Source organism: Podarcis erhardii, assembly GCF_964252035.2.
Source record: "Podarcis erhardii genome assembly, chromosome: 17".
Classification (NCBI taxonomy): Eukaryota; Metazoa; Chordata; class Lepidosauria; order Squamata; family Lacertidae; genus Podarcis; species Podarcis erhardii.
Genome location: NC_138515.1, coordinates 4,017,810 through 4,044,403, shown reverse-complemented (window position 1 = coordinate 4,044,403; position 26,594 = coordinate 4,017,810). Strand labels below are relative to the sequence as shown.

At 45.3% G+C, this 26,594-nt stretch overlaps 1 protein-coding gene across 1 annotated transcript in view; it reads right to left on the bottom strand.

The window, feature by feature from the left end:
• FGD1 (FYVE, RhoGEF and PH domain containing 1) overlaps positions 1 to 26,594 on the bottom strand; it is a 44,002-nt gene that overhangs the window by 933 nt on the left and 16,475 nt on the right. The window contains exons 2-16 of the mRNA XM_081845922.1: positions 12,460 to 12,633; positions 11,547 to 11,721; positions 10,645 to 11,104; positions 9,772 to 9,861; positions 9,042 to 9,190; positions 7,763 to 7,919; positions 7,082 to 7,220; positions 5,930 to 5,988; positions 5,466 to 5,612; positions 5,258 to 5,350; positions 4,023 to 4,102; positions 3,738 to 3,768; positions 2,731 to 2,820; positions 2,339 to 2,464; positions 1,254 to 1,544 (exon numbers count right to left, since the gene is read on the bottom strand). Of these exons, the coding sequence (XP_081702048.1) occupies positions 1,254 to 1,544; positions 2,339 to 2,464; positions 2,731 to 2,820; positions 3,738 to 3,768; positions 4,023 to 4,102; positions 5,258 to 5,350; positions 5,466 to 5,612; positions 5,930 to 5,988; positions 7,082 to 7,220; positions 7,763 to 7,919; positions 9,042 to 9,190; positions 9,772 to 9,861; positions 10,645 to 11,104; positions 11,547 to 11,721; positions 12,460 to 12,633 (2,261 nt within the window). The remainder of the gene's footprint in view (positions 1 to 1,253; positions 1,545 to 2,338; positions 2,465 to 2,730; positions 2,821 to 3,737; positions 3,769 to 4,022; positions 4,103 to 5,257; positions 5,351 to 5,465; positions 5,613 to 5,929; positions 5,989 to 7,081; positions 7,221 to 7,762; positions 7,920 to 9,041; positions 9,191 to 9,771; positions 9,862 to 10,644; positions 11,105 to 11,546; positions 11,722 to 12,459; positions 12,634 to 26,594) is intronic.

Below are 26,594 nucleotides of genomic sequence, written 5' to 3'. Positions count from 1 at the left end.
AGGTGAAGGTGGTGAGGGACTGTAAGGGAAGGGTGTGACCCGTGAGATGCAGGAACTCAGCCTCACTCCCTTGCCCCCAGAGTGTTTGGGGGGGAGCCTGCTGCCTTGTGTGACACACCAGAGAGAAACAAAGAGGAGGAGGAGGGCAGGAAATGCTGCATGAATAATCCTGGCTCCTCAGTATGGACAGCCTGCAGTTTCTGCTCCTGCACTAGGTTGGAGTGCAGTTTTATTTTGCAAGCCACTCTGAGAGCCTCTCAGGGCCGTAAAGCACTGAGCTTCAACCATATGCCATGAAAGCCTTGAAAATCTGCACTAGACTTCAACTGGTGGATAAGTAGCTGGTCCTGGGATCTAAAGTGGGTCTCAACAGCAGCTCTGCCACCACCGTAAAAAGTATGTGTTTGCGTTGAACGTGTAGTAAAGGTGGAAGACTGCTGCTCCAGAGCAAGTGATCAGTATAACTATTGGGTTGTTGTTTTTATTTTTATTATGTATTTTGTGGTTTTATAGCTTGATTTTATTCTGTGAACCACCCTGAGACCCCCCGGGTATAGGGCAGTATATAAATTCAAATGATGATGAAGATGATAATATAACTAAGTAATTAGACATGTAGGATAATGAGCAGGACACAAGGAAGGACAGAGCTGCAAGGAAAGCCTCTCCTAGAGTTTCCATACCTTCAGCAAACTCTTTTAAAAAGAAATGAATGAACATAAGTTAGTCAAGTCCATTAACTTGAGTGGGTCTACTCAGAGTGAAAAAAAGTGGTAAATAACACAGTAGATTTTTTTTTTAAGTTGCATTATCTGCAACTTTAGCACATGTTTTCTTTGTATGGAGGACGTCCCAGGTCAGTCCCTCAGATCTCCTGAGCTAAAGCATCTCAGACTGCAGGGCTGGAAGAAAGCTCAGCTCAAGATCTTGGAGAGATCTCCTGAGACAACAGGAAGAGGGATCTGATTCAGTTATAAGACAGCTCCATATACTCAACCAAGAGGAGTAGACACTTTAAAACAGCATGATTGCCGAAGAATCCGATCGCTATGCTGGAAGGTAAGATGATCAAGAAGGTGAACTCTGCAACCAATATTACATGATGTGGCTTTATCACACTTCCACAACCCTGGAATTCATAGAACTGCAGTGTTGGAAGAGACCCTGATGGTCATATGGTCCAACCCCTTGCAATTCCAAGGAGGTGGAGAAATGTTAGAAGAAGCACAGATAAAACTGCCAAGACTCTGCACAAGAAGCTGCAAGGGGCAGGCTAAAGCAAGGCTAAGCAAGGGGGGAATTCTCCAGGAAGTGTCCCATGGAAGGAAGCCAGCTAGTGCTCTGTGGCCAACAGGGCTTCCCACGGCCCAGAGAGCCAATCTCACCTCCAGAATGGACCTCCGGCGCTGAGGTGTGTTGGGATGTGGGGCAGGGCTGGCGGGGGAGCCCTGTAGCGTTGCATAGCAGTCAGTGCAGACACGGTTGGGCCGGTTGTTGTCATACACCAGGCGGGCCCGGAACTCTGAACATTTCCCACAGACAACCTGCAGCGAGTGGGCGAGAGAGAGGAGCTGTCACTTGGCTGCAGAGCCAGTTTATGCACCCAGAGGAATGGAGGGCTAGAAAGCTTTTCGTGGACAGGAGCTTCTTGGGCTGGCCGTGGAGAGTGGCTTGTCTGAATCTCTGCAGGATAAAAGCCATTCAGGGAAAAGAGCCTAGCCTCTTAACCTTCATCCTGGAACATTTTTTCTTAAGTACGAGATTCCCCATGCCCCAGTTGGGAAGCATTTAAAAAATAACACCCACAACATGCAAACTTATGCCTGCAAAAGAATGTAACCATCTGAGTTTCCTAAATGTGTGAACTAGCCAAGACAGAGTTTTCAGGGCTCTTGGGGGAGGGAGTTGGCATACAGAGAAGAGTCATCCCCATGTGCCATCGTACCACATTAATTCTTCCCCATAAAAGAGTGTGTGTACATGTGTCGGTGTCCAACTCTGGCCATGCCCAGTGGCATGAGGAACTGCCTCATGTGGCCCTTCGGGTTTCTCTGCCTCAGACCTCTCTCCGAATGCACTGAGACCTCGTGGCTAAAACAGGAGATGAGTCAGAAGGGGGAAAATTCCCTACAAAGAGGCAACTTTTTTAAAAACAGAAACAAATTCTACACTCTGGAAAAACAGTTGCAAGGGAGACACCGGCATTTAGCCCAGACTATTATGGGTTGCATACCTCACCCTCCCCTCCAAAGGGGGCTGCTCTCAGTAAAAGTAGAAAGAAAGAGGGGTGGCACTTGGGAGTGGGAAAGAGACGACCCCCCTGCTGGAAAACACTCACATGGCCGCAGGCCCGGCAATGGTGCCTCCGCTTGGTGAGAGCATTGAAGGGCTCCTTGCACTGCATGCACAGGGTCACCTCTTTTTCCCGGATGGGCGTGGGGGCCCGTCGCCCCAGCTCACACCCCTGTGGGGGAGGGGACAGGAAGAAAGTGAATAGGTTTGCCCCATGAAGCAGAGTCAAGTCATGCAAAACTAGAGAAAGCATGCTAGTGAGCAGAAATTATACACAGTACAGAATTCTGAGGTTTTTTGTCGCAGGAATTGGGTTATCTTTGTGGTAGTTCCCCCTCCCCTCCGTTCTCTCTCAACTGATCCACATTCAATCACATATTAAAGCGCACGGTCCCCACCAAACTCTTGCAGAGAGGCACACACCAAGGTGGAACTTACAGGCGAATTGGGTGGCGTTTCATCCTCGCTGACCAGCTGTTTGCATGTCTCCAGAGTCTGCTCGTGTTTCTGAATTGTTGCCTGTATCGCCTGATGGGTTTTTAACAAGACAGTGTTTAGCGGCCGCAGATAAACAGGGAACTGGGAAGTAAAGCAGAACCCCAGCCTGCTTCAACGAGGAAAAGGACAAGATTTTAAAATGTTGTCTTATTTTATTGTTGTTAGCCGCCCTGAGCCCGGCTTCGGCTGGGGAGGGCGGGATATAAATAAAAAAATTATTATTATTATTATTATTATTATTATTATTATTATTATTATTATTATTATTAAGGCAAGGGCCAGCAGGCGCCCACACTTCTCTCCAATCCCAGTTTCAGTCTTGCGCATACTGGTGGGCAGCTCAGGGAGGAAACAGCTACCCAAACCTCTCACAGAGCTATTTACTGTGGGCCTCCTATTTCCCCTGTCAAGCAGGGGCTCAGGCAGTGGTGCAAAAGCACAGATCTGTCATGCCACTGGATGCATCACAATGTGTGAGCGCGCTCTCCAGGGCCGTGGTCTGCTGCACCCTCAAATGCACACCATGTGACCCCATAGGCAAGTGGGTCTGCTGGCCCACGCAGCATTATCAAGAAGGCTGACTCGGCACAGAGTCTTTCTGCACCACATTATTCTTAACTGAAGAAGCCTGGTCAGCCCTGTGACCCCTAACTTTTCTGTTGGATCTATGAAAGCCATCCATACAAGCATCCCCCAAACCAGCATCAGAAGGATTTTGCAGAATGGGAAATGTAACCACATGAGATAAGGAGCCAGGTCCTCTATTTCAGAGGCAAGGAAGCTCAAAATGTTGTTGGCTTCCACCTCCCACCAGTCCCAGGCAGCATGGCCAACAGCTGATGGGAGCTGTAGTACAACAACCTCTGGAATGCCCCAGATTCCCCTTCCCTGATCTACACCCATCTTTCCACAGTGATAAAAGGTAGGTGAGAAAGGCCAGCAGTTACCTGGATCCAGTCTCGCTTCTCCTCTTCAGTCCTAAGGGAAAATGACAAACATTGGAAGGCATGTTAAGGAGTTATTTTTCAGCAGACTTAGGGGAGAATACACCGATTCACTTCATCTGGGATGGTGGGCAAAGGAGGAAGGAGGTGAATGGATTCAGGGCTCTCACAGGAAGATAAGAAGCAGCAGAGGAGAGTTACTGGGATGGGCAAAGCTGCGTCGCCAGATGAGGGACAATTTTTACAGCTTTGAAAAAGAAGCTAAGTGACTGGCTTTGCTGGCTGTACCTGGCCTGAAGTTCTAGGGATCGCTGCTTCCCTGATACAAGGAAGGTCCTGGGCACATTGAGGCTGCTGGTCTCTTTCAGCTGCAGAGTAAGGAAGAAGGAGGACACAAGGTTGTTCAAAGACACACACTTAACCTTCAATCAGCTACAGCATCAAGAACAACTTCCCTGTGCAAACAACTAATCATATCATCACACATCGAACCCTGCTGTGAGAACTTCCCCCAGCAATCTCTAGATTCAGACACAATTTCTTGGAAAAATTGTTTCCATTCTTAAATACCGTTGACTCAGCTAATTAGAAATATAAAAGACCACTCGGATTTTCCTCAGTGTTTAAGAATACACTTCTGTTATTTCTGGTTTTTTTGTTTTTTTTAATTAAGCAAATGATTGTATTGCTCTTTATTGCAGATTTACCTAGCTTCTTGCCCACCCTAGCGGTTTTAGGTTGTTTTGCATATTCTTGCTATTTGAAAGTTGATTCTAATTGTTTTATAAAAAGCAGCAAGGATGTTTGGTTGAGAACATAAGAATGATTAATAAAAAAATTAAGAACTCCCATCACCACTGCAGTCAGTTCACCTATTCAGATCAAGACATAAGCACACAAGACTGTGTGGTCCAGATGACAGTCTTGACTTTTGTTCGCTGTAACCAAACACATCATGGTGCTTTAATTCCCCCTTCCTGAGTCAGGAAGATAAATTACCCCGGCCTGGAGGGCAAGTCCTGTCCTTTCCTCTACCCATCCTGTTCCATGTCCCTTGTTTCAACATGGAGCAGCTGATAAAACTCCAAGAGCTTGCTGGTCACCCAGAGACTGAGATTTGTGTGGTTCTCTTCTCCCCTTTGGGATGCGAGTGGCGCTGTGGGTTAAACCACAGAGTCTAGGGCTTGCCGATCAGAAGGTCGGCGGTTCGAATCCACACGACGGGGTGAGCTCTCGTTGCTCGGTCCCAGCTCCTGCCAACCTAGCAGTTCGAAAGCACGTCAAAGTGCAAGTAGATAAAGAGGTACCGCTCCGGTGGGAAGGTAAACGGCGTTTCCGTGCGCTGCTCTGGTTCGCCAGAAGCGGCTTAGTCATATCGGCCACTTGACCTGGAAGCTGTACGCCGGCTCCCTTGGCCAATAAAGCAAGATGAGCGCCGCAACCCCAGAGTCGGTCATGACTGGACCTAATGGTCAGGGGTCCCTTTACCTTTACCTTCTCCCCTTACTACCTTCCCCTCTCACCTCCATCCCCTCCACGTCTATGCGAGCACGGACTCCAAATTTCTGGCCTATGAGACGCAGCTTGGGCACGCAGTACAGCAACCAGTCGTTGAACTGGAGAAAGAAAAGGAGTTAATGGTGAGAGCATATGGTGCAGAGGGCTTCTTGCTGTGCCCTCTCCTGAGATGGGTCAGGTGGAAAAGAGCAAAACCCCAAAAGCTCTTCTCACCAGGATCAGGTACCGGTCTTGTGTGGTACCGTTCTTGGCAGAAAGCTTCAGGATGTGCCCTTCCTTGATGAGCTCATTGGTGGGATTCACTATGTCTTCCTCACCTCCAAGCAGCTCGTACACCTTCAGCAACGAGTGCATCCTCTCCTGGAAAGGGGTACAGATCACTGGCAAATATATGGCACCCAGCTCTACTTGTTAAAGTGTTGGACTTGAAGCAGGTAAACTCAGGTTCAAATGCCCAGTTGGTAATGAAATTCAGTGAGTGATCGTAGGGCAAGTCGGCTTTCCACTCTCTCGGTTTAACCCACTTCTGCCCAAATGGCCCACAGGGGTTGAAGGGGATATGGATCCCTCCCCCAGGCTGAATCAAGTTTCCCCCGCGCACCTACTCTAACCAATTTGGGGCGACCTCCTGCTTCAGATAAAAGAGGACCCAGGCTTTCATTACCTCCAACACTTACCATTTTGCGGATGGCTGCATTGGAGTGCTCTGCTGCTGTTGCAATAAGTTCTAGGGATTCTGGCCATGAGGTGGAGAAAAAAAGAAAAGGAGAGTCTAAATGGCTAGGCTGGCCTTACTCAACACAGTGCCTCCAACTGAACTGAAAGGAGAAATAATGCTTAAACATGTGCCAAAATAAAACCACACAGGTGGGTTACCAGAATTTGCTGACCACTGTGATGGGGCTACAGGTTCACCATTTAGGTCAGGAATTTGCAACTGGAGAACAGAAAGTGAGATCCAGCTCGCTGAGGTGTACTGCCTGGTGTAACCAGCAGGCAACCATAGCTGAACTGGGTTGGGGGGCTGTGGCTTGGTCACCTACCTCTTATTCCAGGGGTGGGGAACATTTTTCAAATTGAGGGGGGCCAAAACTCTGGGGCCACATGCCGCAACACACACAACACTCTTCACAGCTGCTCAGCTGTTTCCCAAGCAGCTGGGCAGCAAAGGGAGGGGAATATCTCTCCCCCTCATCTGGCTCAGCAGAGCAGTAGTGAAAAGGGGGCTGCTCCTTCAGAAACTGGCATGTCAAGGTGCTCCAGTGCTTTGAGGCAGAGGCGGCTCTCAGCGGGCGAGGGAAGTCTTTGAGGAGAGCTGCCATTTTGAGTGACAGCTGGAGAGGAAAGGTGGGGAGAGCACTGCAAGGCTTGGAAGAGAGCAGACAGCATCAGACAGGTGCTCCGATTCTCCTCCAATGTTTGCACTGCTTTCCGCCACCTTTCAGTTACCTTTCGAAACATCAGTTCCCAAAGAGGGAAATTTAGGCCGCTGCCAAGGTGGGCTGGCTGGTCCAAAACTCTTTGTGGACCAGCTCTGGTCTTTGAGCCACCAGTTCCTCAACACTGTCTTACTCAAATTTCCAGAGAAAATATCCCACTGACTAGGGTTTTTTGATACTCTGGGAAATACTGGGGTTAGTAAATCTCTGCTAGCAAACAAGAATATGGTTTTACAGGCACTGTGTGCTGTGGCTCCCCACCACCACCACCACCACCCTTTTTCTTGTATTTTTATGCTATTTTTCTTGCCATGAGATCTTTGGACAAAAGGTGGTATACAAACAAACAAACAAACACCCCCTGCAATTATTCCCGGCAGCTCTACTCACTCTGAGCATCTTTGCAATCAGGCGAGTCCTGAGGCAATTTGAGGAGATAGTCCTTCAGCAGCAGCTCGTAGCGAGGGATTCTCTGGACAGGTTCCAGCATGTGGTGCTGCAGGGTCAGGTTCCCACATATCTCTTCCCTCTGCAGAAGAGAGTGATCTCTAGAGAGCTGTCTGCCTGGCTCTCCTCCAATGGCAGCCCGCCTGCTCCCATAGGGAACTGAGACTCAGGGAACCAGAGTAAGAGTTTCCAGAGTACGGGGCAAGTCTTCGTACAGAGGCGCAAGCAGCTGCTGAGACACAAGCTTCTTCCCCAACAATTCCTTCCAAACACTCCAATTTTGTTTAGATCTTAATTAGACCCCAAAGCCCCTCACTCCACATCCATGTTGAACAGCAGGGCTGGGAGGAGGGAAGGGCAATCAGTGAAGCAACTCCCTACCCTTTTGCAAGCAATTTATTTTTCTTTCCTGTGTCGGTACTTAAAACATGCTCGATTAATAACGTTTTAAAGTGCTTTTGAACTCTTAAGAAAAATTGCTGTATAGGGAATAATACAACTGGAATGATAACTTAATTGCGCCACCTGGGTAGCTCCAATGATGAGGCTGCGTTGTTCCCCCTGCTGTTAACCTGAAGCGCTTGCTGCAATGCTAAGTTTGAGATCCCCCTGAACTAAGCTGACCTGCACTTCATGGATGATGCTCTTGAACTGTGCTGAGCGCTCCATCCAGGTGTTGACAAGCTCCATGGCACGGTCAAAGTTCTTTACATATTCACCATACATCTTGAGGAAAGGGGCCAGTTTCTGCAGGATATCCCCGATGCGCGGGTGCTGGTCCCTGGGGAACAGAAGCAAAAAGTGTTAGGAAGAGGAGAAAGGTCCGAGACAGAAACTGAGCTGCCCCATTCACAGGGTTGGAAAGCATCAAGATTCTATCTGCAGGACCAACTGCAGCCAGAAACCCAGCCAGGGTTGTTGTTGTTGTTGTTGTTGTTGTTACTACTACTACTACTACTATTATTATTATTACAGGGACCAACTACAGCCAGAAACCCAGCCAGATGGGTGGGATAATAATAATAATAATAATAATAATAATAATAATAATAATAATAATAATAATAATACAAGGACTGGGAGTCAAAAACAAACACCCAAGCAGAGCTCAGGAATCCCAACATGAGGAGATTCATAGCTCTTAACATTCTCAAACGGGTGCAAATCAGGGACAAGACATAAGGGAGCCATGGACACTAAACTTTCTCTATTAAGTTACGCCACGGGCTTGCATCTTTACAGTTCTATGGTTCCCTGCAAAGGGTGAAGTATTTAGGAGAACAGGACATGGGTGGGCAACCCTCCAGATGTTGCTTGACTCCCACTCTCATCGGCCCCAACCAGCCAGGCTTGAGAGATTGAGAGAAGGGCGGTGAAGCAAGAAGGAAAACAAGCTCTATGCAGAAATTCCCAGGCTCAATCCTGGCATCTCCAGGTAGGGCTTGGAAGGACTTCTGTCTAAAGCAACGTTTCTCAATCTTTTTCCGACCGTGGCTCCCTTCTGACCTTGTTTCCTTCCTGTGGCCCCCCCGTCCTACTGGACAGCTTGGTGCGCAGAAGTGGAAGGGAGAAGGAATCAGAAGCGACGTTGCTGTGGAGTGCACATGGAGATTCCTTCACTGGGAAGCATGGCCACTTCTCTGTTCCCTCTGCTTCTCTGTTTTCTGTTCTGCTTTCTTTTCTTGGTCACCTCTCTGTTTTCTTCACTTTTCATTTCCCTTTATGGCCCCCTAATCTCATGCCTTGGCCCCCCCATTTACACAATTTTCACATGTGGCCCCCTTGGAATATCCTGGGGGGCCCCCGCTTGAGAAACACTGGTCCAAAAGATTGCAGAGTGTCACATAAACAAACCTTTGTAGGCAGTCGCACCAAAATGTTAAGCCAATGACATTGTCCTCACCATTCCTCCATACGTTTCTCCAATTCTGGGAGCAGGAACTGTTGGTGGAAGCAGTAGATTGAGCAGATGTTGGCAAAAATACCCATCACCACGTCCACCGGGAAAGAGTTTCGGCTGCGTGCTTCCTCCAGCAAACGTGCGCAGAAGACCTAGGAGGTGGGAATGCATTTCAGCAACATAGGAGAGAGTCCCATCAGGCCCAGTCACCATGGCCAGTCAACAGGAATGATGGGACTTGAAGACCAGCAACACTTTGGCCAACAGATACCATTCTGCCCTGTAAGAAGGCTAAGAGTAAGGGAAGCAGGCAGAGACATCACCAGAGCCTGCGCCAGTCAAGGTGTCCCCTCCCTCTGTAGGGCCAATCAGCATCATCTGCCCTGTGAAAAGGACAAAGGGTCTGCTTGTGTTTGTATTTTATCTGTTGGTAAGTGGGTGGGAGAAATGTAAAACTGTAAACCACCTTCGGTTCCTTGGCGAAAAGGTGGTATATAAATCCAAAGGGAAGGGAAGGGAAAACCCATGCTGATTCTACACCAAAATCCCTTTTCTAGTATCTGCAGCTTGGAAGAGCAGATCCACAATCCAAAGAACAGGGCTGAGTTTTCCAGCTGCTGCAGTCGGGCATGGCTTGCAGCACAGATGCTATATTTCGCCTGCAAAGGCTTCAGGGGGGGAAACTGTGGACACTCAATAGCTGTTTTGATATATTCCGTTGTATTTTAGGTACCTGGTCCAGCAGATACAGGCGAGACACATAGGCCTTTTCTGTTTGGAGAAGCTCGTTGGCAATTCGGAAAACCTTTTGTGGAACTGTCATCTGTCAAGGGGAGAAATTAAAATCTCTGTGGGGAACTTAACAAAATCCAAGTTCACCCACCTGCCCTGTACTTCATGCACCCGTGAAACTGGGCGTGAGATTAGCCCACTTTCCCCCTCCTCTCCAAAACACTTTCGTATCTTCTATGGCCCCCGCTCCTCAGCTGCTGGCCTAGAAATGCCTGTGAAATACACACTGCACTAATTCCTTGGTTCACTTTCTCACAGCCACTCAAGGTGGATAAGAATCCCCACTTCTCATGGAATCATAGAGTTGGAAGGGATCTCTGAGGGCCATCTAGTCCAACCCCCTAGATGCAGGAATCTCAACACACAGTCTCCCATCCCATCTGAAACCATACTGGACTCTGCTTAGCTGTGCAAATGAGATAGCAGTGTTTTACCACCATGTGAGTGAATCAAACCAGGCAGTGAAAATATTCTGAGGAGTAAGTAGTGCCCATTAAGTGAATTTCAGTCCATCAGAAACAATCCTACCCTCAGCACCTGAGCTGGCATTACCAGACAAGGATATGACCCAGATCGTATTCACTAACCATTCCTGAATCACAATATAAAAGTGGACAAGGCTGCTTACGCTTCCACCTCTCTAATCGATGTGTAACCCCAACCCACCCCAGTCCCCTGTTATTTATCCCCCCGTTTTGCTTCTGACCTCAGTAAAGAGCATCGTATTCAGGAAAAGGCTTGGCAGGAGCCATCAGCTGTGCGGGTGAGCGGGTGATCACACTAACACCCAGGCATGCCAGTCCAAGTCTCTCACCTCCTCTGAGTCCTGTCTTTCTGCTTGTGGGGGAGGGAGCTCCGGTAGCAGCTCAGCCTCATCCCCACTGCCATCGTCCATGTCACTGTCCACTTCGGAATCCCGGGTTGAGCGGCGCTTGATGACAGCAGCAGGCACGGGTGGCCCTGCTCCCTCTCCTGTGCCCTCGTCAGCCCCAAAGCAGATCTCCTCGCTGTTAGATGGGGAGCTGATGCTGTCAATGCCACTGTCCCGGTTGGCCAGCTTCCCACCATCGTGAGACGGCAAGCAGGCAGCACCACCCGCAGGCTCTGGCCCTCCCTCCAAAGCCAGGAGGTCCAGGAGTTTGTGAGCCAGCTCTGCCGATTCCAGTGAAGTCGGGCAGTCTAGCGAGGGCTCCATGGGACCTGTCTCAGGGGTCTGGAGATCTGGACTGGGGCACGGCGATGGGGCCTGCTCGACAGCCAGGATTACAGGTTCCCTGCAACAACAACAAATCAAAACACAGACAGTCAGGCTCTCTGGGAAGAAAGTCTCTAAACAAGACCTGCTGCTTGTTCTAGTCTCACCTTGGAAAGGGAAGTAGAATCTAGTGCGTTGGAAGTAAGAGAAGTAGCAGCCCTTGACTAAAAATAGAGTTAAGAACTGGCACACTCCATCAGTCCAACTATCCGTCTGGCTTGGCATTCTGTCTTCTGACTCAAAGGCTAGCCAGAGGCCTTAGGAAATTAACATGTAGGACAGCCATAGCTCCCTGCTGTTCATCAGGAAGTGAAGTGTTCCAGAGCACTCTTCCAGTTTGGCTGTACCGCCAAACTGGTGGCACTCCCTCACAGTGGCTATGGCAGGAAGCATAACATCAGAAGGGATCACCAGCTACATTCCCAGGGAGGCAGGGCCTTGCAAGCTACTAAAGCACCCACCTCTCAAACTTCTCAATGAGGCAGGAGACGGCAGATAATGGTCCCAATCCATCCTTTGGCAGGGGGCTGCGGCTTAAGCGGGGATCGGCAGGGAGTGGTCGCGATGGAGGTGGGGGGATGGATTCCGGGAGACGCAGTGGCTGGATACTCTGCAGATGGGCTGGTTTAGGAGGGACTGGAAAAGCAATTCAAGTTATTTTTTTAAAGCACACATAATATATGGATACTATACACAAACCCCCAGCAAAGACAACTGACAGAAGGGCTACTTCTGTGGACTGGCATCATTACCGTCAGATAACAAACAAACAAAACCCAACAGCACCCTACACCCAGCCCATCTCCTTCTGCCACCCTTTCTCTGGAGAAAAGAGTCTGGATCCTGCCCTACCTCTGGTAGAGGAGTCTGCCATACACAAATATGAACATGTCCTGCACTGGATTTTATTGCCAGCTGCTTTTGGAGCCAAACCTGACTGAAAAAACAAGTCTAAATATACCCTACTATATATTTTGAAAAATTGTTTGCTCGTCTGCTTGCTTTGCACATGCTGTAACCCAATTTTGCACGATGGTTCTTGAGATCAAGGAGAAGGTTTTTGTCAATTGGACACCATTCTGAATCAGGATGGCGGACCAAACCTTTCAAAACTGCACCACCAATTTGGAAACTGCACTGTTTTCGTTGTTCTTGATCTTCGAATTCCCAAGCAACGCCAAGCACAAGGCTGTTAGTAATGAACAAATAAATCAGAACCTCCCTCTTCTAACAACTGTGTCTCATCCCAGGAATAGGAAAGCCACGTGCTCTGTCAAAGCCAGTTTGCTCTGCTTGCAGACTTTCTTCCTGGGAAGTTCCACAAAGAGCCTTGTTGTGATGGGCTCACTGGGGGGTGAAGACTTGCCTATATACCTTGTGGTTTTGGTCCTGGGGGTCGTTTGAGTGGCCGGAGTTTGGCCACTTCTCCTTCGCTGCTGTCAGGTCCTGGATCAGAGATGAGTCGCTGGGGGGCTTCTGGAGAGCGATGTTCTGGACTAGGCTCCAAGGAGAGGCTCTTGACCAGAAGCCGAGGGGGCTGAGCAGGACCTAGGAGGAAGAAAAAAACACAAGACAAGATAGTGAAACAAAGGCAACCCTGCAGTATCCACTCTGTTGGGATGAAGTGGTCAGAGTACTCGCTGATGACCAGGGAGACCAAAATTAAAATCCTCACTCAGCCATGATTTCAGCTAGTCACTTTGTCTAACCTACCCCACAGGGTAACAACCTACGGATAAACTGAAGCACAGGAACCATGTAACCATCTCAGGTTCCTTGGAGGAAAGGTAGGATATTAAATGTGGGAAACAAATAAACAAATAGTAGCCTCAAGGTTTCCTCAAAAAGTGTTAGCCCACGAGAGAACTGGGGTGCCTTCAACAAGGGTGGAAGCAAGGGTTGATAGCCTAGAACAGCCTTGGCTGATTACATATAATAAGCCAAGTCGTATAATGCCTAAGATAAAAGTCTCTAGGCATTTAACTCTTTACATTGAAAGCAGAATAATGATTTCATAACTCTGCTTTGCAGAACAGACTTGTGAGCCCATCATAATGACTGATATGACACTTCTTCAGAGATCAGAATTAGTTTCCTGGCCTAGTTGCATCACATAGAAAAGCTGCAACTACTGTTTTAAATAAACAAATAAACAAATAAACAAACACACACATTTGTGTCTCAGTTGTGCTTCTGAACTGCTCTTTGACTGTAATAATAAATTATTACTATTACACACATTTGTGATTAAGTGCCTTTCCATAGCAAGCTCAGAGTGACTATTAAGCAAATTCAAATCACAAAAGAGCGGAAGAAAAATGCATGGCTCTACTTTTTAAGACATAAAGTCATGTTAAAAGCAATTATGTAAGTAAAAGCTGCAATAAAATATATGCAGTCTTAGAAGCCAAAACAAGTTAAGAGATGCCAATTAAAAACTAAATTAAACAAAGAAGGCTTTTTCCCCTACAGACAATAAAGTATTTACCTTGCTGTAAAAGAGGAATGGTGGGGGCTGGCAAGTCTCCCGAGTGAGATGGTTTCACAGAAGAGTTTGCCAACCACTGAGAATGTCACCTCCCCCAAGCACTACTGGAAAATACTGCCCTAAAGAACACAGAGCTTGGAGAAGACTGTATGGTTGAAAGGGTTTCTCAACGTATCTTAGACCATGAAATTTTAATGCTCTACTGCTAATAAACTCCAATTGATCTCAGAAACTCAATGGTAACCAGTGCAGGCAATGCCCCTTCATGCTCTGGCCTGATCCAGTTAACGCCCAATTCACAAGCCATGGGACATTTTCTACCCCACCTACGTCAGAGATGCAAGCTGATGCAGATGTCAATGCCCAACACAGCAATAGCAGAGCTTATTGTGAGACAGAGCTATAGGGCCAAAAAGGTGGAAGGAGGCTGAGGCTGCGGATCCCAGCCCAGAGGACCCCCTCAATATTGGGTGTTCCAAGAGCAAAACTGACCCTTTCGCAAGGTAAGGTGAATGGTCACCTCGTGGCAATTTCGGCTTCCATTAAGAGAGAGATACAGAGATCCTAAGAATGTAAGAAGGACCCTCTTAGACCAGACCAAAGGTCCATCTAGACCAACATCCTGATCTCACAATGACCAACAAGACGACTATGGGACCTCAATGCAAGAGCCCTCTCCCCACTTGGGATTCTTAGTAACTGATATACAGAGACACATTGCCTCCAACAGTGGAGGTAAAATATAGGAATCATCGCTAGTAGCCATTCATAGCTTCATCCTCCATAAATTTACTGTTGTAAATTTTATTGTTGTTAGCCGCCCTGAGCCCGGCTTCGGCTAGGGAGGGCGGGATATAAATAATATTTTTTTTTAATTATTATTATTATTATTATTATTATTATTATTAGCCCTCCAACTTGGTGGCCATCATGTTATACTATGGAAGGCAAATTACAGACCCTCCAAGTGTCCCTATTTTCCAGGGACAGTCCAGGATTTACAGAAGCCATTAAACTTCATCCTGGAATGTCCCGCTTTTCCTTAGGATGTCCCGATTTTCATCAGAGAGATATTGGAGGGGATGGTAGGACGTCCCTATTTACATCGGACAAATGCTGGAGGGTGTGAATTCTATAATTTAACTGAGAGGAGAAGTAATTTATTTTGTTTCTGAATCTCTCAACATTCAGCTTCACTGGATGGCTCTGAGTTCTAGTAATAGGCAATATGGAGTAAAACATCTCAACAACCACATCACACAATTTTTATACACATCTCTCACACGGTACACAGTATTCCAAGTGTGTACACACCATATATTTGCATAACAGCATTATGATATAGGTAACATTATTTTCAGTGTGGCGTAATGGTTAAGAGTGTTGGGGCTATAACTTAGAAGACCAGGACTCGAATCCCCACTCAGCTATGAAGCTCACTAACTGACCTTGGGCCAATCACAATCTCTTAGCCTAACCTACTGTTGTTGTGAACATGAAATGGGGGGGGGGGCAAGGTGGAGAGAGAACCCACCTTGAGTTCCTTGGAAGAAAGAAGTTGGTATATAAATGTAATAAATAAAATAAAATCCCTAACACAGAATTGCTTGTTTTCGCAGCTGGGTCAATACCTTCATCAAGCTATCCACTATAACCCCAAAGTCTCATTCCTGGTCAGTCACTGCCAGTTGAGATCCCACATATTCCCACCACCATGTACACTGCTTGATATTTGCTTACGTTGAATTGCATTTGCCATTTTTTCTGCCTATTCCAGAGGGAGTGTGTCCCAATTTTCCGCTTGGGGTAAAAACATGAAGTGCTGCCTTGCCCTGCCACCACACTGCCACTGCCAAAGTGTCCCTTACCTAGGGAGCGCAGCAGTGGTGCAAAGCTACAGAGGCAGGTTCCAGCGAGATCTCTCTGGAAACCAGTGCTGAGGCTGCATTGATGCCACCCGTGGGGGCGGCAGGGCGGCTGCTTCACCCTGACATGTGGGTGGGCCACTCCTGTCCCTTCGCTTAGTCTTGAGAGATTCTCTTGCAGCTCATCACCATCCCTCTTTGCTTCAATGACCCTGAACAATTTGGTTTCATCAGCAAACTTTTTTTTTTTATAAATATTTATTAAAGTTTTCAGAAATAATACTTCACAAAACAAAAAAGACAGAAAAAGCAAAAATACAAAAATACAAAAAATACAACAAAGTAAAAACAATTTAAGAAAAAAACACACACAAAGTTTCCATTTACTTGTTTTCTTTTAACTTCCTTTCTAGACCTCTTCATACCTCCCTTTCTTATATTCCAGTTCAAATTGTTTGTTCAGCAAATCCTCACCATTGATTCTCTTACTTATTTCAAAACATTATTTTCCATATCTCTTAAGCATTACGGCTGAAAAACACTTAATTTCTATCCAGCATCATTCTAACATTCCTTAATTTTACAATATTTCTGCAAATAGTCTTTAAATTTCTTCCAATCTTCTTCCGCCGACTCTTTTCCCTGGTCTCGGATTCTGCCGGTCATTTCTGCCAGTCCCATATAGTCGATCATCTTCATCTGCCATTCTTCCAGAGTGGGTAGATCTTGTGTCTTCCAATATTTTGCGATGAGTATTCTTGCTGCTGTTGTCGCGTACATAAAGAAAGTTCTATCCTTCTTTGGCACCAATTGGCCAACCATGCCCAGGAGAAAGGCCTCTGTTTTTTTCAAGAAGGTATATTTAAATACCTTTTTCATTTCATTATAAATCATTTCCCAGAAAGCCTTAATCCTTGGGCACGTCCACCAAAGGTGAAAGAATGTACCTTCAGTCTCTTTACATTTCCAACATTTATTATCGGGCAAATGATAAATTTTTGCAAGCTTGACTGGGGTCATGTACCACCTATAAATCATTTTCATAATATTCTCTCTTAAGGCATTACATGCCGTAAATTTCAAACCGGTGGTCCATAACTGTTCCCAGTCATCAGCAAACTTGCTACCTCACTGCTCACCCCTAACTCTAAATCATGGGTAGGCAAACTGAGGCCCAGGGGATGGATCCAGCCCAATCGCCTTCTAAACCCGGCCCACAGACGGTCCGGGAATCAGTGTGTTTTTACATGAGTAGAATGTGTCCTTTTATTTAAAATGTATCTCTGGGTTATTTGTGGGGCATAGGAATTCGTTCATTCCCCCCCCCTCAAAAAAAAATAGTCTGGCCACTCACAAGGTCTAAGGGACAGTGGACACATGTCCCTGCTGAAAAAGTTTGCTGACCCCTGCTCTAGACCATTAGTCCATGACTGCCAAGCTTTGATGAGAGACTTTATCTTTAAAAACAATAATAAAGAGTTCAGGTACACAATGTACCAATGGAGAACAATCCAGAAGGAGGTTCCTAGGCACAAGGCTCATTGAAATGGACGAGAGCTGCAGAGAAGCATGACCATTTGGATTCTCTGCCTCAAGCTCCAAAATGTCTTGATCCAACCCTGGTCAGGAGAAACAGTTCCTACCCGCTTCTCTCACAGAATAGTATACATACCATCATTTGCGACAATTCTGAGAGGTGCACCTTTTACCTGCTAGAATTGCTATCCTCAGCTCTGATATTTTTTTATTAGAGAATGTTTGATAAAAAATCAATTCACAGACAACGAGCAGTATATATCCTTTCCATTGGAATCATGTCTGCATAGACTCCCTTCCTTTCTTTTCATGCCTGGCTGAGGGTAAGGCTAATGGCAAGCTAACAGAAGTTTTTATCACAGGAATCTCTCACCATGAGGTGGGGTATGCTTGTAATTTTGTCATATTTATGTTCTTTTGAGCTAACCTTCTGAGTGTGGTAAAACAATGGGGGGGAAACGGACCACGTTTATTTTGCATCGAAGGGTGTCTAAAGGCATCTCAAGGCAAAGCTAGGCATTATATTAATTTTTGTTATGTAAAATGGCAGCTATGGCAAAGCCTGCAGAGCCTCAGGACTCGGGGGGGTGGGAAGAGGAAGTTTCTGTCTCTCTGTCTGTCTGTCTCCCACTTCTGTGATCCCACCAAAACTCCCTGAAGCTGCTATTCATTTCAAGTGGCTTTTTGCATTTCACTTGAAACAGCACAGATTTTATCTGAACCATGAAAGGGGGGTGGGAGAGAGATAGGGTGTCAAACTGCCTCTCCCCCACCCCCATGGTCCTGTAGCTGCTCAGGTTTCCCCACAAACACACCCCAAAACACACTTTAACATGCAATCCACACCACATCTTATTAGGTCCTCAATTTCACTGCAAGGAGCATGCTCACAGGAACACATAAGGAATAATTACCAGGAGAATGTCACCTTGTAACATGAGCTACATGTTAAGACCAGAAAATGATGATGATGATGATGATGATGATGCTGCTGCAAACATGGCTGTCTAAACAACATCAACAACAAAGCCAGGGCAGAGTGTGTTTGTGTGAATATAGATCAGAGCAGTGGCATGGTTAGATGGGAGCTTTGGTGCTGTGTCCCCATCATGGTCCTATCAGAACTGGGCCTCCTGCAGCTGCTATTTGCAGTGGGGAAAGTCCCCCTTGGTGCCAATGGGAGCTTTCCTCCCACTGCAAATAACGAGGGACCAGGTTTTATTATTTCTTTCTTAAATTTGTATGTGCCCCTTCATCTAAAGATCGTAAGGTGGTTCTGATTGAGATCAAAACAGGGGGGAAAGGATTAAAGCCAACACCCTCACCATGACCTCAGTCTGGCTCCACACAAATCATTTACTTATTTTAAAAGTCACAGAAGGGCTGAAGACATGAATAACATCATGACTAGTTTGGTTCCAAGCTGTTTGTAATATTCCAAATCCTTCACTTAACCGAGTTGGAAGCCGAGAGATGCAATTCCACCTAGATGTTTTGCCAGGGCTTGTCTCAGGGAGAAGTTCCCAACAGGATTTTAAATACGGTAGATCATCTCAGTGTTTCTTCTCCGTGCAGCCTACCTTAGAAAACTAGGAAATTAAGCTCTCTAAAAGGTTAAGAAATTGCACCTCTGGGCACCCTCCCCGTTCTATATAATCTTCTGTAGGGTTTTGAAATATACAGAGGAGAAACAACCTCAACTTCAACTTGCCTCCTCCAAGCCCCAGAGGCTAAGTAAGGGAAGGATTTCTAGGCAACACCTCCATGACTCAAATACACCAGCTACTCCAAGAGCAAGGAACTGCTTTCTTCTATTTAGGAAGATCTGAATAACGTTGCGAGAGAACCCCTGGTCAAAATGAGAAGCGGAAATTATGGAGTTGGGGCTAGGAACAGAAGAAGATGGTTTCCGTGTTGGCACTCTGTGGCTTAAGTCACTGTCCTAGAAGGCTTAGTGGACACACCAATCAAAATGCCAAACTCCAGAAACTTTATTCCCTCTTAAGCAGAGCAGAACAGCAATAGGAAATGCTTGATGCCACCCAGATATAAGTAAGTGCCCCCTTGTGACATTCACTGGGGTAGAAGAGAAGGGTGGAGAAAGAAGCTTGACAAGAGAGACAAAGGTTAGTTTTCCCATTTGTCCACTGTTAAGTTGTGGGCGAACATATCAGACGACACAGCGATTCTTCCAAAGCAGCTCTTTATTTGTAAGCTGGGACCGAACTGAACTGAGGAGCTCAGTCAGCCTGCTTATATAGAGCTCCACTAGAATGCAACAGTAACCATTTTCTGTAACTAGCCAATCACTTAACGTCACTTTCGATCCTTCATTTGCATAACTATCTACAGTATGCCCCTGCTGGTCCAGGGTGAGAACTTCAGTACATAACACCCACTACAATTTATTAGTTTTTCAGGACTACACTGAAAGCCTGTGAAGACACACAAAAGGCTTCGGATGGATTCAGATGAACATTTTGCCACAAATCTGTACCAGGTATGCAGTTTTTTTAAAAAAAAAATCCATGCCACTTGGCAGGATGATACAGGCAACCATTTTCCACATGGCTACTGAAACAGTGTGGTGCATTTATCATGGATAATGTTCACTTCTATCCACCTGGAGTCTGTTTAGTCACACAATTCTGGGTAGAAGAAAACATTCATATGGATTTGGCACTGGCAGTGTGGCTTCTCAGCTAGAACTCACAAACATGCACAGGCATATAGCAGAAAGAGAAGAGAGAAAAAAATATTAGGTTGTATCCAATTAAGCTATACCAAGAGCAGACTCAGGGATGCGGGTGCCCTTGTGGGTTAAACCACAGAGCCTAAGGCTTGCCGATCCCTGAGACGGGGTGAGCTCCCGTTGCTCGGTCCCTGCTCCTGCCAACCTAGCAGTTTGAAAGCACGTCAAAGTGCAAGTAGATAAATAGGTACCACTCCGGTGGGAAGGTAAACGGCATTTCTGTGCGCTGCTCTGGTTTGCCAGAAGTGGCTTAGTCATGCTTGCCACATGACCCGGAAGCTGTAAGCCAGCTCCCTCGGCCAATAAAGCGAGATGAGCACCGCAACCCCAGAGTCGGTCACGACTGGACCTAATGGTCAGGGGTCCCTTTACCTTTACCTTTAAGAACAGACTCACTGAAATGAATAGACCTAAGATAGTAATGTCCATTAATTTAAGGAGGTTTACTCTGATTACGGCTAACGTCAGATACAACCCATTTATATGTATATAGATTTAAAGGTGGTTATTTAAAAAGCAGCTGGCACAGATTTGTGAAAGATAGATCCTATTAACCCACAATAGCTGTACACCTCTGCTGGAAGGCAATGGGTGAGGATCTGGTCTGGTTCATCTAAGCCAGGGGTCAGCAAACTTCTAGCAGGGGGCCAGTCCACTGTCCCTCAGACTTTGTGGGGGGCCAGACTATATTTTTTTAAAAAAAATATGAACGAATTCCTATGCCCCATAAATAACCCAGAGATGCATTTTAAATAAAAGGATACATTCTACTCATGTAAAAACACGCTGATTCCCAGACCATCCGCGGGCCAGACTGAGAAGGCAATTGGGCCGGATCCGGCCCCGGGGCCTTAGTTTGCCCACCCATGATCTAAGCAACACAAAAGAAACCTGACATCACTCGGCACATGAGACCCAGCTGCTGCTCCTAAGTCCTGTCTCCTCCCTCTTCTGCCCTAAGATAATAAAACAAGCTCCACCAGAAGACCTTGCAGATTATATTCCCTACCCAAAAGGTATAGCTTCAGGTCAAAAATTAAAACAGGTGGTTATGAAATGGAACATAGTCCATCACTTTATGCCTAGGAATTCTTGGGAGACACGTGACCCACCCAGATGACTAAAGAGGAAGAGGCCTGTGCGTCTGGCAGGATAGTTAAACATACTGTACACTGGCGGCTACTGAACAGATCAAAATGAAACAACCAAAACCTAAAACCAAGTAATGAAACACAGTTACAATTGTAAAATAAATTACTTTTAAGTACAATCATCCCACTGCCTCTAGCCAGAAATCTGCAGTGTTGGGAATAGGCTTGCTTCTCACTGAGGAATTGAGGCAGAATACTGTCTACGTGTTTTTCCTGATATCGCCATATCTAAATGAGCTAAAGAAGATAATGACTATGACTACAACTTCTTCTTCTGCTCCTCCTCTTTTGAATAAAAGTTAACCATTCAATGAAGGAACTCTGAACTCATATCCATGAAAGAGTTGTCCCCTCCTCCAATGACTTAGCAAGTATTAACAGAATATTTAATACAAAATGAGTCATGTCAAATTACGAGCTATGTTCCAACGAGTCGATTAAAGCAAATTAAAGAGACAGTTCTGAAACACCTAAAGGAAACCTTTATGGTTATTGGTTGCTTGTGTTAATGCAATAAAATTTCTTTTTTTAATGGTGTAACTGACTTGGTAGTTAAGACAAGAGATGTATTATATTGGTAGGTATGTGAGGTGCACTCCTGTTTATTTATTTATTTATTTTAACACACCAAGTTGTTTGAAATGGTCCCGCATAATGTCTCATATATAAACTAGGGAGAGTGAACACAGAATGAGTTCACTATTGGCTGGAAAACTGCAACCCTAGAGCAATTATGAATGAAGCTCTTGGCTCTCAAATTGTTCAGCATTTTTTAAAATAGCAGGGATGGTATCCATGCTATTATCACAAAAATGACACAACTATGGAAAATAGGGCTGGAATGAAAAGCGGTCCTTTAAAAATTAAAGAACTGGGCCAAACATATATACACATGATTAAAGCAGAGATAAAAATGTAAAATACCAGTTCAAAAACTGTGGTTTTTTCAGATCTCGAAAATGGAGCTCAAGCTTTCAGTATGTCCTTTATTGCTTCAAGAAGGATCTCTCAGACTTGGATATGCTCCTAGTCTAGTGTCCTGATTGTCTTAGAAATCCTTCAAGAGCAGATCTGCCCCATGCCCATTTGTGGTTTGCAGCTAGCAACCATGCATCTCCCTGCCTGCCTGCCCCCCCCTCCACCCAAATGCCTCTATACCTATTTTTCCTTGCCTGTAGACTGGGAATTACATCCTTAGGCACTTTGACACAGGTTCATCAAAAGAAAATATTCACCGGCAGCTCCATGATGTTGCAAAATAGATGAATAATTCCAGTATTGCAAGCCTAACTGGACTAGATAACCAAGACCCATTACTGGATTTTCCATCTCTACATCAGGAGTGGGGAACCCATGGCTCTCCAGATGTGGCTAGACTACAACTCCCATTATCCTGAGTACTACTGGCCTTGCTGACTGAGGCCAATGAGAGTTGGAATCCAGTAACATGTGGAGGATTCCTGCTTTACATGTTAGCAAAAGGCAGTTGAGAGTGTGGGGATTCACACTGGGACTGTGGCGCAGGTGTATGGTTGTGAATGCTTTTCCTCAGTGCTGTTTTTCAGATTAAAATGCTTCCCACCCATCTGCAGCTGGAAACTTATATACCCAGCCTGGCCTAGATAAAAAAAAACATACTAAGCAAGCAAGGAGCCCAGTTACACAATGAAGACTCAATGCTTCTTCCAAGGGGACACAGCAACATCTCCCTACATCCTGAGATCTTAAGTTAAACCTATTCAAAATTCCTGCAGCTTATAAAACTTTTCCTAGACTGTAACACTTCAGCCTGTATGATTAAATTTATTGCAAATAATTAAAAACACTCCCTGTATGTAGAAAACCAGCCTGTCAGGGAGAAGTCTAACCAAAGCCATTTTCACTGACATATTAGTTTTCTATGTGAAGGGATGAAACGTTTCACTCACAAATGGTCAAGAGATGCATTTTCCACCTCTTCAAGCAAGGCAGAATAACACCCATCTGGCGGTGTCCTAGAACCCACTTGGGAAATCCATTTCTCTCTTCCTTTCCTTGCATGCTCTTGAAGTAGCACCCACCCAAGAAAAGCTTTATCATTTGATTTGGCGGGTTGCTGAAACTGGCCTCAAGATCTCCCTCAGAAACCTCCTTAAAGTCTCAGGTCTCCACATTAAGGCCTAAGAAGGAATCATTGTGGATGAAACGGTTAAATCTGTTATGATTAAATGGGCACAAGATGTTGGACATAACATTATGATGGCTGACTGGGAACAGTTATGGACCACAGGCATGAAGTTTACGGCATGTAATGCCTTAAGAGAGAATATAATGAAAATGATTTACAGGTGGTACATGACACCAGTCAAGCTTGCAAAAATTTATCATCTGCCCGATAATAGATGTTGGAAATGTAAAGAGATTGAAGGTACATTCTTTCACCTTTGGTGGACGTGCCCAAAGATTAAGACCTTTTGGGAGATGATCTATAATGAAATGAAAAAGGTATTTAAATATACCTTCCAGAAGAAACCAGAGGCCTTTCTCTTGGGCATGGTCGGCCAATTGGTGCTAAAGGAGGATAGAACTTTCTTTATGTACGCCACAACAGCAGCAAGAATACTTATCGCAAAGTATTGGAAAACACAAGATCTACCCATCCGGGAAGAATGGCAGATGAAGGTGATGGACTACATGGAACTGGCTGAGATGACTGGCAGAATCCGAGACCAAGGAGAAGAGTTGGTGGAAGAAGATTGGAAAAAAATTAAAGTTTATCTTCAGAAATATTGTAAAATTAAGGAATGTTAGAAAGATGTTGGAATAGAATTATGTGGTTTTAGCAGAAAAGATGTAAAGGATTAAGTAAAAATGAATTGGTGAAAGAAGAGAATGCAAATTCACAATATATTAAGATAGATTATTAAGATAAAAACAAAGCTGGAAAGGATTTGCTGAAATATCTAACTGAATTAGAATACAAAAATGGGAGGTGTGAGGAGGTCAAGGAAGTAAGTGAATGAAAGCAAGTGATGTAAAGGTTTGATCTGTGTTTTTTTTCAATTGTTGTATTTTTTTCTGTCTTTTTTATTTTTATTTTTTTCTTTTTTCTCTTTGTAATCTTTAAAATTTGAATAAATATTATTAAAAAAGAAGAAGGAATCATTGCAACCAGTGACGAATACACTGTTTAAGAAGGTCTTGTCATCCCTGTCAATTGTGTGGTAGTAACTCGACTGAAGGGCATCGTGATGGAAGCACGGGGACCTAGAACACTACTTGATCTCTTGGCTGCGAGATCCCACTCCTAAATTCTGTACAACTTCAGGACAAGTTGAAAGTATAGAATTGGTGCTTTGAGATAAAGGAACTAAAGCAGGCTTCCTCAAACTCATCCCTCCAGATGTTTTTGGCCTACAACTCCCATGATCCCTAGCTAGCAGGACCATTGGTCAGGGATGATGGGAATTGTAGTCTCAAAACATCTGGAGGGCCGAGGTTGAGGAAGTCTGAACTAAAGCATGAACACCCTACACAAAAATAGGAGGCCATTTCCTTATGCTGCCCATGCATTCTGCAGATAGTTGCTTATACTGTACAGGACAAGATTAGTCATGCCTTCTATGGTAAATGGTTACCAAAGAAAGTTTCTGTTTACATAGAGAAGAACCTCCTCTATTGAGTAAAATGGAGTTGGCACTAACATGCAAACTTTACAGATAGGTAGCCGTGTTGGTCTGCCATAGTCAAAACAAAACAAATTCCTTCCAGTAGCACCTTAAAGACCAACTAAGTCAGTTCTTGGTATGAGCTTTCGTGTGCATGCACACTTCTTCAGATACAAACTTCAGATGCAAACTTTAGGCAGGTTAGGGTTAGGCTGCAGACGAAGAACCACTGACTCACACTGTGGGGCATCACGCTTTAAGGAACCAGATCACACCACAGCAACAAAGACGCAAAATGATTTAGATGGCAGACTTGTAAGGACAGGAACTGGGACCAAAGGTCAAGCAAATTAAAGAAGAGCAAGATCTACAAGGGGATAGCAGTCCTCAACTATGTTTAAAGCCTCTGCCATTTTTTTAAAACAGATAAGAGGATAATCCTTCCATACAGAGGGAAGGAAGTGGGGGTAGATTTTTTTAAAAGACACTTTGAGATAGAGTGAAGATAGCTATTCAGACAATCTTAACTGTTAGCATAGACTTAGGCCCTGAAAAGGGGGGGAGGGGGTCTTTAAAACTGCATTCCTTTGAAGGAAAAGAAATAAATAACCACGTGTACTTGGCTGTAGGCAGCCCAAGAGCAGAAGGCGAAAGTCTGTCTGGAGAAGCAAAGCCAGGCCAGAATGGTGCACCCCCAAGTCCGAGAGCAGCCTTCGCCAACTTGGTGCCCTTCAGAGGCATCCGTTTGGGGGAAGGTCTTCATCAAGGAAGCACAGGAAGTTCATGCAGAAGCAGATCTGAGGATTAGCAAAAAGCCCAAACTGAGAAATCTCCCACCTGGGACAAGAGAAGACCGGGTGTCAGAAACTCCACCAGCACATGGCGCATTTTGAGACTGACCCGGGTCCAACTCATGTCTGAGTGGGGATTTGAACTCTGATCTCCCAGGTCCTAGTCTGATACTCTAACCACTACACCACTCTGGCTTCCTAGAGTACTTCTGCTACAGGGCAGTGGCATAAAATAAAGTAGGTAAATAAATATGGGGAAAGCCAAATGTCCCTTAGAGACGGATCTGAAATATTTTCCTTGGAGCTTTAATTTGTTTCATTCTGAATTGTTTTATCTGATGTTTTAATATGTTGTATACTGCTTTGATTTTTTTTCCTTTAAAATATAAAGTGATATAGAAATAAAAATTATTATCATTAATAATGATGATGATTATAGTTGCCACAACAGAATGTCTAGGCACCATTTTTATGGGAGACTACAACAGCAACCCCCATAAAAAATGGCACCTAGACATTCTGTTGTGGTGACCATAACCAAGGTTTAGGGTTCCATTTGGCGATTAGCTTACATATGTGAGTTTCTAATACAGTCAAACCTCGGTTCCTGAACGGCTCCATTTTGGAACATTTCAGCTCCCAAACGCCAAAAACCCGGAAGTAAATGCTCCGGTTTTCAAACTTTTTTTGGAAGCCAAACGTCCGATGCAGCTTCTGCTGGAGTGCTAGAAGCTCCTGCAACCAATCAGAAGCCGCGTCTTAGTTGTCGAACATTTCAGAAGCTGAATGGGGTTCCGGAATGGTTTACGTTCGACAACCAAGATTGGACTGTACTGGGGAAGACCCAAACCAGACAGCTGGCAGATGGGTCAGGAGACTGGGAGACTGCAAGAATGTGAGGCAAACTGGGAAATTAGAGGACAAGCAAGGAGAGCTATCTAGACAGCAGTGAGGAGCATGGAAGTAACCTAGAAAAGTCCAAAGTCTGGAACGTTGCCCAGGCAAATATGCCTAAAAGCATTTATAGCCAGGTCAGGCTTGGAGGAACAAATGCGCCTGTCTAGGAAGAAGCTGTAAAGCTGCTTGGGGGTTCCTGAAAACAGTTCTGTACCTTCCTCCTCTGCTTTACTAGTTTTCAACAGGTGGAGAGAGACCCACAAGTAGACCACACCTCAGCCTACAATCATATTCTTTAAGATATTTTGAGGGAAAGAAAGAGAGAGCACTTTATCTCACACACAATATGTGTGTGTGTGTGTGTGTGTTAACATGGATTCCA